This window comes from Alosa pseudoharengus, unplaced genomic scaffold, assembly GCF_046254945.1.
Source record: "Alosa pseudoharengus isolate Yale_2024_CS ecotype anadromous, Long Island Sound unplaced genomic scaffold, YU_APseudo_1.1 YU_APseudo_1.1_scf_6, whole genome shotgun sequence".
Taxonomy (NCBI): domain Eukaryota; kingdom Metazoa; phylum Chordata; class Actinopteri; order Clupeiformes; family Clupeidae; genus Alosa; species Alosa pseudoharengus.
The window spans coordinates 24,546,176-24,557,430 of record NW_027468848.1 but is presented as its reverse complement, the minus strand read 5'-3'; the positions used below and the strand labels follow the sequence as shown (position 1 = coordinate 24,557,430).

At 40.3% G+C, this 11,255-nt stretch overlaps 2 protein-coding genes across 2 annotated transcripts; both read right to left on the bottom strand.

Moving 5' to 3' along the window:
* Positions 1–10: 10 nt before the first annotated feature.
* LOC143106861 (uncharacterized) lies at positions 11–4,909 on the bottom strand. Its single transcript, XM_076271338.1, has 17 exons — positions 4,868–4,909; positions 4,711–4,755; positions 4,554–4,598; positions 4,207–4,314; positions 3,032–3,085; positions 2,796–2,849; positions 2,501–2,554; positions 2,122–2,229; positions 1,961–2,014; positions 1,547–1,654; positions 1,372–1,425; positions 1,192–1,245; positions 1,053–1,106; positions 830–883; positions 564–671; positions 411–464; positions 11–85 (listed from the first exon to the last, which is right to left on the bottom strand). The coding sequence occupies exons 1-17, from the start codon at positions 4,907–4,909 to the stop codon at positions 11–13; spliced, it is 1,125 nt and encodes a 374-aa protein (XP_076127453.1).
* A 456-nt stretch (positions 4,910–5,365) lies between these two features.
* LOC143106495 (uncharacterized) lies at positions 5,366–10,937 on the bottom strand. Its single transcript, XM_076270776.1, has 14 exons — positions 10,896–10,937; positions 10,669–10,722; positions 9,722–9,766; positions 9,575–9,628; positions 8,795–8,902; positions 8,592–8,645; positions 8,350–8,403; positions 7,663–7,707; positions 7,460–7,505; positions 7,236–7,280; positions 6,358–6,411; positions 5,976–6,029; positions 5,563–5,616; positions 5,366–5,413 (listed from the first exon to the last, which is right to left on the bottom strand). Exons 1-12 carry the CDS (start codon positions 10,926–10,928, stop codon positions 5,980–5,982), a joined length of 642 nt encoding a protein of 213 aa, XP_076126891.1. The 5' UTR covers positions 10,929–10,937; the 3' UTR covers positions 5,366–5,413; positions 5,563–5,616; positions 5,976–5,979.
* Between the last annotated feature and the right edge of the window lie 318 nt (positions 10,938–11,255).

The following is an 11,255-nucleotide window of genomic DNA, read 5'->3' as shown; positions in this document are numbered from 1 at the left end:
TGAGTGCTCATTATTGACTAAATGTACTTGCCTCAGGTCCAGGAGGACCATTTGGTCCATCAGCCCCCATCTCACCAGGTGTCCCCTGCAAGAAAGACATTTTTGAGTCGTGCACAATTTAAATGGCTTAATTTTTAATCTGATGGTAAAATGATGGTATAACTGTGTTTTGATTGTGCACAGCTTCACACAATTCTTGAATTTCCCCTTGAGAATCAATAAAGTATCTATCTATCTATCTATCTATCTATCTATCTATCTATCTATCTATCTATCTATCTGGGGTATGACTGATAATCCTACGAGGGACTCCTTTACTACTATCCCATTTTAGAGTCTCAAAACAGGTGATTACATAATTATGAACACACTAACCCTTCTGAGCAGATGTGTAAAGAGAGATGTTGTACCTCTAATCCAGGAGGTCCGTTAGGTCCTCTTATTCCAGGTAAACCGTCTGGTCCCTGAACACAGACAAAATGACCCTACTGCATTAAGACACTGTGATTTAACACAAACTCACTACAATATTTATTACAGAAATGCATATGAATGTTCCTTACCATCTCTCCTGGCTCCCCTTTCTCCCCAGGGTCACCTCGAGTCCCCTCTTGACCAGAGAAGCCCTTTGGACCAAGTGCGCCATAGTGGCCTGGTTGCCCCATCAGTCCCTATGAAAGCATAGGTGAGCTACAGTGACACGCTACAGCTTTTCAGGAACTGCTTTCAATTACATAACGAGTAAATTGTGGAATTTTAATAACACTATGTCACCAATACATGCCATACACATGGAGATCACATACACACCTTGTCCCAAAATTCTTACCTTTGGGCCAGGAATACCAGTGTGTCCTTTTATCCCCCTGTTCCCTGGTGGCCCCTTTTCAACAGGGAGTAAAGCATGTGGTGCCATTAAGACATGATCAGTACTGTACTATCTTGGCAATGAATTCAATCTGGTCTGTAATGACAGAACCCTGGTCATTCACACTTTTTTTTTTTTACTTTGTCTACACTTATTTGAACTTGAACTGATCATTAAGCAATACCTGTTGACCTAAAGTTCCAGGGACACCTATTGCACCTCTTGATCCCACGTCCCCCTGAAAAAGAGGTTATAATTACATTAGAGCATCAGCCACAAAGAATCACAGTAAACTGTGTACTGTATGTGGTGGTGTTGGATACCTTTCGCCCTGGAGGTCCATCAGGCCCAGGGGACCCCCAAGGACCTGCAACACCCTGCAGGTTGAAGTATCTCTTGTCAGAAAAATCTTATTTCATAGCCTTAAATATCAGAATCATAGATGAGTTATCATTAAGTGTCCTTCATGGCACAAAGCATAAAGCAATCCAAATAAAACCAACCTCTAGTCCCATCAAGCCTGAGGGTCCCACTTTCCCCATCAGCCCAGCTTCACCCTGTACAGCAACGCATCACACATTTGAGCATAACTATTAGACTTTGATGTTACACATGATACATTTGACAGATAGTTTTGATGAAGTCTAAGAGTAAGTGTTAATGTCTTGAATTACTCACAAGAAGTCCCACGTGACCCTTGTTTCCTTTACTGGCCCTGTCTCCTTTGACCCCAAACACTCCTGGGAACCCAGGCAAACCAGCAAATCCTTGTGCCCCTGAATCTCCCTTGAGATAGAAGGCACGGTCACAGTCAGCGGTATGTACAGTAGATGTTTTTTACACTGTAGACATTCTTACATTCAACAAAAGCAATACATAGAACTGAACAAAGATTTGGTTAATTGATGCATCAGAAGGAATTTGTTTGGTGACAGAGTAATGAGCTTGAATGCTGCAGGTGGACCAAAATAAAGCAGCCTCTTCTGCACTGGGATTTAATACGTGCCTTAAAATGCAGATGGGAACAAACTACATGCACAAAAGAGCTACAATTCTCATGCATTTCTCAAACAATGTTTAAGCAATATTTACTTTTTCTCCTTTGGGACCTTGTTCACCAATATGGCCAGGAACACCAGCAGCTCCCTGTATACAGTGAATCATCAGATATAATAGTGTAGAGACAGGCAGGCATGGCGTGATGGAGTGATCATCAGGACACTCAGGAATTGTGGGAAGGTAATAACGCTGACCTGTTTTCCTCTCAGCCCTCGCTCACCCTGGTGGCCTTGGACGCCCTGCAGCCCAGGATCTCCAGGAGGTCCTAGAGTTCCAGGCCTTCCAGACGGGCCTGAGTCTCCCTATGATTCATTCATAGAGGGCAGATGATACAGGTGAGAAAAGCAAAAAGGGTAAAACCACTAAAGTACAGTAGTATCAAACAAGTATATGACACAAGTATTTGAGTACTGGTACATAGTTCCTGAAAACCGGTACATAGCCGGTACATAGTTCCTGATAAAACACAACCAATAATGCAGTCCTTGGTGGAAAATGGTGGGAGTGTCTGGGACAGTCTACAAAAACCTCCAGTAGTGTGAATTTCAGTGATTGAGAATAAATCTCTCCTACCTGTTCACCTTTTTGTCCTGGCGGACCCTCTACTCCAGCACGACCTGGAAGACCCTATGAAACATAACATCAACTGCTTTTATCATGGCACATGAAGTAACACATAACATTAGACTGAGAAGAAATACAATGAAATGCAAAGTCATCTACGTGCATCTACATTGCACAACAAACAATGTTTACATTGTGGCTAGATTTTTCTTTGTGCATAGAAGTTGGATGGTCAACCAAACTCTTATCTGAAATATGTTTCTTGTACTCTCCTGTGTATTGCTGGGTCATAGACCTCACTGACCTGTTGGCCATCCATGCCAGAAGGACCAGCATCTCCAGAAGGTCCCAATGTCCCCTGCAGGAGAGTTGTTTCATGAGATAACTTGCCCATTGTGGGACTCTCACTTTAATATTAAAAACATTTGTTTTACCTCTGCAGCACTATCTCGTCTGCGACAACACTGAAACTACTGTTAGTGTAACTGTCATTTAATCTATCACTGTATAAAAATGTGATCTTCTTGTGGGCAGACTTACCCTCTCACCCTTTCCCCCTGTTTGTCCCATAGGCCCATCGATGCCAGCTTTACCCTATGAAAGCATGGATGAGTTATTCATTATTATGTAATCATTCTCATTAATATATCTGCAAGCGGCAATATGGGGGCCTAGCAGTGCACTAGCACAAAATGCATTGCCATGGCATGAGCAAGCACTCACAGCAACTTTCATGGCAATTGGATAAAGAATGGATGAGATATCAGCTAATTTACTTTGTTACAGCACCCCTATAGCCCAAATTACACCAATGTGCTTGTGCGTTCTGTTCTCACAATCAAGTGCTAAGTTACAACCGTACCAAGTTTGGCTTTAGTACATCAAAGCGTTACTGAGATATGAGCTCACTTTCCTTATTATAGCGCCCCTAGAGGCCAAATGACACCACTTTCCTTGCATGTCCTCACAATCAGCTACCATGTGCCTGTACCAAATTTGGACTTCATACATCAAAGCATTGCTGAGATATGAGCTCACTTCCTGTATTGCAGCGCCCCTAGAGGCCAATGATGCAAATTTCCTAGTGTGTCCTCACAATCAGGTACTAATAAGTCCTTGTACCTGGTTTCAACTTTGTATATCAAAGCCTTGCTAAGATATGAGCTCACTTCCAGTTTTGCGGCTTCGGTGGAAGGTCCAATATGGCGGAAATTGACGTCATGGGGTGCGTTGAACTAGGCATCATCCAAGGATTCCAAATATACATGTTCAAAATGTGGCTTAGGGTTCAAACGTTAAGCGCATGGATGTAATGTCAACTTTGACCAATTGGTGGCGCTAGAGCACTTGAGGTGCAGACATGAAACTTGGTGAAATGAATCATGCGATTGTCCCCAATCAGTGTGCCAAATTTCGGTGCTAGGCCCCCAATTTATGCACAATTAGTCATATTCTGCATGTTACTGCATTAAGGTCTAACTTCATGTCTCACTATATTCATTATAGTATTCAATATAATAGTCTAAACTAAAGAGACTGTGAACCTGTTGATATTGTATCAGTAGTCTCTGTAAAATGAAACTGACACATTGTTATTTCTGGAACCAAGTGGCACCAGCTGAGGGGAGATATGATATCAGTGCACTCATGACCGATACCACTGAAGACATGAGGAAGGAGTAGGAATGGCAGATAGTTGTGTAATACCCACTCACTGGCAATCCTGCAGGTCCTTTTGGCCCAGCCGCTCCCACAGGCCCTGGGGATCCTGGAGGACCTCCCTTTCCCATCACTCCCACAACACCTGGCAGGCCAAGGGGACCCTACAACCAGGAGAGTAGATATATTTACAAAGGGTGGGATTTGTAAACCTTCACAGACTGAACATTGGACATATATCACAATGTTCAAAGAATTACATTACAGAATTCAGTGGGCAGAATTCAGGGGGGGGGGCTCATTTGTGCTGCTGGGTCATTGTTTATCATGTGTTGATGAAACACTGGCACCCAGTTGCATCATACTATCATACTGCTGTAAAGAACTGAACTGAGCTACTCACAGGTGCTCCCTGAACTCCCCTGGGCCCTGGCTCTCCCTGGTGACCCTGAAGGAAAGGCAAAAATAACAGGCTTTGTATTTGCTCTTCAGGCTGTACTGGTAAAGCAGAAGACAAAATAAAACAACAACAACAACAGCATGCAAATGATGTCACTCACCTGAGGTCCCGGAGGCCCTGCTTCACCCCGAGGTCCTGGTAAACCCTGGAGAACACAATTGTTATTAATGCTCTCTGTAAATGGCCACGTGATTTTCATTGCCATAGGATATTTGATTGATTATTACTAAGGGGTGATCTGTATGGTTGTACTGTACTGTGACATACTTGAGGTCCAAACTTTCCAAGCTGTCCAACATGGCCTCTTACTCCTTGATCCCCCTTTAGGACATATAACAAGTAACATTAGTGGTGTTGTGTTAACAGGCATTATTACGTGACACAGACATGTTCAAATCACATTCATACATAACTAGGGCTGCAACAATTAATCGATGATCCATTGATTAGTTATCAAATTATTAAATTCATTGCTAACTTTTGCTAACTAATGGTAATTGATTAATCAGAGTAATTATTTAAGGGAATAGATCCAACATTTCTGAAACTTGAATATTTCATGATTTACTTCAATGATAGTAAACTGAATAAATTTGGTGTGTAGACAAAAATTTCACATTATCTGACATTTTATACACAACAAATAGATTAATTAAGAAAATAATCAACAGATTAATCATTTATGAAAATAAATATTAATTTCAGCCCTATACATCTCTGAACATCAGTATGTGAAGAATATTTGTTACCCTTTGGCCTATATGACCAGGTTGTCCACGCAAACCAAGAGATCCTGGGTATCCCTGTGAGAAGATTAACTCTTTAGACATCCACAAACAACAACATCCACAAACAACATTATTATGAAAAACTAATCGAATATAGTTCACATATATTAAAGACTCATGTCATATATGCCAACACCTTGTCTAGTGGGACTGGTAACACTTACATACATGCCTATAGGCCCCTGAGTTCCCTCTGAACCAGGCTTCCCAGAAAAACCCTTTTGTTCAGGCAGACAGAAAGTATACATTACAAAAAATAAAATAGAAATATCACATCAGTTCAATCTTCAAGTGTCTTGAGCAGAACTATGTGCCACATGGTTGGTCCTAAATGTCTGTAGTTGGGGTAGATCACTCAAGTATTTTTTGTCACATACATTTTGTTACATATACCACATGTAACAATTGTTACATATACATTTTGTTTGAAATTGTTGAAAAGGGGATAATGATTTTAAATACAAAGGACCAAAAAGTAAAATCACTGCATCGTTGCTTAGACTGAAATGAAAACATGACAATAATTTAGGAATCTAAACACGAACATTTCTTTTCTAATTTGAGTGGTTGGACTTACCCTCTCACCCGGGGGACCTGGAATGCCATTTTGTCCTGGATGTCCAGGAGAACCCTGTGAAAATATAAGAAATAAGCCATCAACAATGCACCATATAACAAGGAGAGGAACAAATATGCAACCCCTTCTTAAATGTAACTTCCTAAATGGTTCATTGTACATTCAACACAGAATCAGCTGATATTCTGTGCAAAGGTTTAATTTGGGTTTGCTGATTTTAGCTCATGCAGAGCTAATTCAACAAGAAATTAGGGCATTCATTTTCCACTAGCAGCCTAGGATGTGAATTGGGATTTGATCAGAGGGGAGCATGACAAGGATTTGAAAAATTTTAAATAATTAAAAAAATTTAAACTAATTTAAGATTGAGAATTGTACATACAGGGCTCCCAGAAGGCCCTCCTCGTCCTGGTTCTCCAACTGAACCCCTGAGCCCCTACATTGAAAGGAACAATTAATGTTAATTAAGTTAGTCAGACATTACACTGTAAGATCACACTGACCTCCACTGAATAAGCTCAGAAATGTTCTGGTTCTTCTAAGCCCTCTTTGGGAAGCACTTCTCTACGGTTTCATAAACTGATGGACACATTGACCCCTGTTAAACTCTTTGTGACCCTTAGGATGATATTTACAAACTTGTTAAGTTTTACCACTGCCCTGTTTCCACACTCACACCCACTTTGTCGCTAGTCTGACATTTACGTGCTTCTACAAAAAGGATGAGAAATGAGCTCTGGCCACAAGCTTGTGGTTAACTCCACAGAAAAAAGTTAATCTGATACTCTTCCTGACCAGTAATTAACATGTCTAAACATTATTACTCTTGTTTACGAGAATGCACAAATACTTTGAATGTTTTGTTGTTGCTGACTGCAACAGGTGGTTTCAGGTGGCTCTATTTCCCCAAAATGCATTCCCCCACATCACATCAGATCCTTCTATGATGGTGTCTTATCTGAGAGTATGGCCATTATTTGTAAATATTTGTGTTCCTGTTGACATTTTGCCACTTTAAATTTGACAGTCTGCTTACGTACATAAAGTCAAGTATTTGTGGACTTTGATACTCCCATAATGCTATCCTTAACAGGCTAAGCATCAGCTGAATGTAGACTACTGAACTACTACAACTAAAAGTCAACATTCTATCAAACCTCCACTGAGCTTTTGCAATGACAATAACCATAGCTCTACAGTTGTTTTGATAAACTAAGCCCTCTTTATTTGCACAGTCTTGGTAAAGAGCTAAAGACTCACAGTGACACCTCTGTCGCCAGGACTGCCGACTGGACCAACTGCTCCCTGTCAATAACCACCAAATGCATTTGTGAATATAGGTTTTCAGGTAATATAATTCATTAAATAACTTCTAATCATTCCTAATGGCAATCGATGCTTCCATGCTGAAATTGGCATATATTCTGTAATTGTTATTATTGGTATTGACTGAATATTAAGTTATAAAATGGGAACCTGTGTACCAGGCTTTCCTTCTGGTCCTTCAATTCCTGGAAGACCCCGCAACCCCTATAAAGAGAGGGCACAATACACAAACTTGGAAACATGCAAGGTTTCTTGACCCTTCCATTGATGAAACCCTTTTGGGTAAAATGGATGGGTGGAATCCCATCCTATATATAAGGCTTAACATAGGTTAAAGATCTACAAGGTTAGGTGGTCGTACAGGAAATCCAGGAACACCACCGGGGCCATCCTGTCCTGTTCGACCCTGTAAAGAGCAAGGACAGGACTGTTAGTGGAAATGTGTACAATTTCATGCACCTCCATCAGAAATATTTGCAGCAAGAAGTCAATTTGATGACGATTTGATTAACTCTGATTATTAAAGGCATCCTATGCAGTTTCAGGTATTTTTGACGACTCTATAGCTCCCCCTACAGTCGCGATATATTTATATTTTACTTTGCCGTTGTAAATAGCCTACTTCTTATGGCTTGTTCCCCCTGTACACAATGATGATGACATGACAATGATTTTTGTGGAGGCGAAGGACTAAGAACAGGCAAAAACTATCTTCAAAGAGTTGTATCTACTGACAAGGTAATGTTTCACGATTCTCGCAACATGTATCCAGGTCGGCAATTCTTGAAGTTGCATTGCTGGTTCTCTCATTAGCGACTTTCTACAACTATGCTCTACGGCTATGCTAGGTGAACGATTCCCCTATTACAAGTTCGCTGACTATCAAATTGGCTTTGTAGAGGTTATATTAAGGTAAAAATCTGGCATAGTGTACCTTTAATAGATCATCTAACTTACAGTTGAATAATAATCACATACACAGAAGGCAGGTAATTGCCATGTACAGAATTTTATCTTATTTAAGAGAATAGAAATAAAGAAATGATACCTTCGGGCCTTTCAATCCTCGACCTCCATCATGACCAGGAGTCCCCCTATTGCCCTTGGGTTCAAATGGAGAATAAGTGCGGAATGTATAATGAATGTTCAGTAACATTTTCAATGCATCTGAATATAACACAAACAAAAAGAATAAACAATAATTTGCATAAACATTACTCGTAGAAATAATTCAGTAAAAAATCCTCATGAGCTACAATTTTAAATTCTCTAAATTAAAACAAGACCGACCTTGGGACCTTCCTTCCCAACATCCCCCTGGAGACCAGCTTCCCCTGCTTCACCCTAGAGAAGAAAAATATCCACAATCATCAGCAGTGATATGGCATAAATAACATTCATAAACAGGGGAATTTCTGCTTTAGATGGCGCATGTTAAAAACATCTGTTTAGCTGTTGAGAGCCATGGTTAATCATCTGGATTTTACGCATACCTGATTTCCTGGCAGCCCCGGCTGACCTCTCTGACCTGGTGAGCCAGAAAAGCCAATCTGACCCCTCTCTCCTTGAGGTCCCATGACACCAGGAACACCAATAAGACCCTTGCATGATGAAGAAACAGAAAAAGAGGGTCTTAACGAATGGTCATCCGTATCATGTGCAAGGATCGTTCTTTAGATAGATAGATAGATAGATAGATAGATACTTTATTGATCCCCAGGGGAAATTCAAGGGTTCTTAACACCAGAATGGTCAAGCTATTACTCTTTATGTCAGCAAAACACATTAAAAATACTCTAGCAGATGAAGACATGGGATTCATTTGGCTCCGTTAATAGCACTTCCACCTCCACAAATGCTTAAGTTTCCATGTCAATATTTTGGAGTTACTTTCAGATGTACATACAGTACTTGCTTTCAAAAAACTATCTACATTGACAATGTCACATAGAACACCCTTTACAGTTTGGAGAGCGAAAGTAAGTTCATACAGGTGCAGCATTATCTAGATGCACTCCAAAATGTCATGGGTTCTTGTTGGGCCCATACTACATCTTTCCACCATGTGAAATGAAAAATCGGCCCAGTTGTTTTTGCCCAACCAACCAACCAAGCAACAAAAACTGGGCATGGAAACATAACCTCCTAGGCAGAGGTAACAACTATGCTCTTGTGCTCTGGCATACAGATACAGATGAATGACTCCTCCTCTCCATGGCTGAAACATGGAAACAGGTATCACTGGTGTAATGAATGATTAAATTGAACTTTACATGGTCTCCTTTAGATCCAGCATCCCCCTTGTCTCCATTATCGCCCCTTGGGCCCTGTGTAAACAGAGTTCATCAGTCAGGAACATCACCCACCACTGCAATTTATTATGAGAAACTACTGACCATAAAAATGGCAAGATATCTTACTGGGTCTCCTTGAAAGCCATTTGGACCAGCGGTTCCTGTCATACCCTGAAAATGAAAAGATCAACTATGATCACTCCCCAGAAGATGACACAGAGAGGTGAACTAATTGTTTTGTAAACTAAATGTTTTTTGTTAACAGAGATATCAGACAAGTGGGTGGGCTACTACTTACACTGGAGACTAAATTAATGTCTTCCCTGTTGTCTTTGTCTGAAGACGTGGGACATTTGTGCTTTTTGCATCATGTACAGCTATGACAGTTTGATAGCTTGCAAAAGCAGATATATTTAAACAATGCCATTTCTATTTTTTTACTTTTATTAAGCCAGAAAAAGACCACGATATAGAATAGCTGGCCAGGTCATGTAACTAGGTCAAAAAACCAACAGGGCAGCATGATCCAAGCCACATGTACTGTAATCTCATAGCTGTGGTGATGTGCCATGAATTTGCTGTAGCACTTTTGTTATGTGAATTGTTTCCAACATTTTGTAGTCATTCATTGCATAATTCATTGTACAGGATGTTGTCTTGAAACGAACCAAGGCCGTTAAAACTTGTACAATCTATCATACACTGTAAATGTAAATGTAGAAAGCTTGAAAACTAATGTTCTGCTGTATTCAACGGCCAGAATAGAGCATAGGTTGTATTGGGTTTCATCCAGGTGTGTGTGTGTGTGTGTGTGTGTGTGTATATACAGTATGCGTGTGTGTGCATGTGACAAAGGGGGTGGGGGAAAAGACATGAGGTCACTCAGCCATTTAGTAAATACATTTTATTTATAGAAATTAAATGATTAAATATATATATATTATAAATATATATATATTTCATGCCCATAACTTACGGCTAATATCTGGTCACAGTTAGTAAGCATGTTTAACATTCCAACAGGCAGTAATGAATAAGTTCTGGTCAGGAGTAGCATGTCCTGTCATACTCACCATAGCACCTTCAATGCCCTGCAGACCTCTACTACCAACTGGCCCATCTCGGCCCTAAAGACAGAAAAAAAACGTCTTATGACGATGCTCCTGTGTTATCTGAATAATCCATTTTCTTTATATAGACAGCTGGGTTTTAGTTAAATAATAAAAAAAAACAATGACTGTGAGAAATGCTGATGTTAATTCAACTTACAGAAGGCACTTACAAAATAGTGATTACTTACTAGGTCTCCTTTAAGACCCTGAGGACCATCCATACCAGGCAAACCCTGTGAATAAGCGGAGGATTTATTTGTATGCAGAAAATGCAGAGTGCACGACTTGATATATACTGTGTACAGTTGAATGGATATCCCAAACTTCCACGAACATCTTTCAACATGCCTTGTGAATGTCTGTTCTCACATGGGGACTTATGCATGACCTACATATGGTTCCAAATTAGGTAATATTTTGACTTCAAGCAACAAAGAGATCCTCAACAGGGAAATGGGTGATTCTACCCAGTCCTTTTTATAAGGGCTGTATCTCATTACATTGAACTCATGAAGCTAGTTACACAGCTTTACAGCGTCTGTGGCCTC

Coding starts and splice junctions, on each gene's coding strand:
- LOC143106495 (XM_076270776.1), bottom strand. CDS start 10,928: ATGGATGGTCCTCAGGGTCTTAAAGGAGACCTA. Junction 8,646..8,794: donor CGGGGCTGCCAGGAAATCAG/GTATGCGTAAAA, acceptor TTTCTTCTCTAG/GGTGAAGCAGGGGAAGCTGG. Junction 7,281..7,459: donor AGGACCAGAAGGAAAGCCTG/GTACACAGGTTC, acceptor GGTTATTGACAG/GGAGCAGTTGGTCCAGTCGG.
- LOC143106861 (XM_076271338.1), bottom strand. CDS start 4,909: ATGTTGGACAGCTTGGAAAGTTTGGACCTCAAGTATGTCACA. Junction 4,756..4,867: donor TGGACCTCAAGTATGTCACA/GTACAGTACAAC, acceptor TGTGTTCTCCAG/GGTTTACCAGGACCTCGGGG. Junction 465..563: donor AAGGGGAGCCAGGAGAGATG/GTAAGGAACATT, acceptor GTCTGTGTTCAG/GGACCAGACGGTTTACCTGG.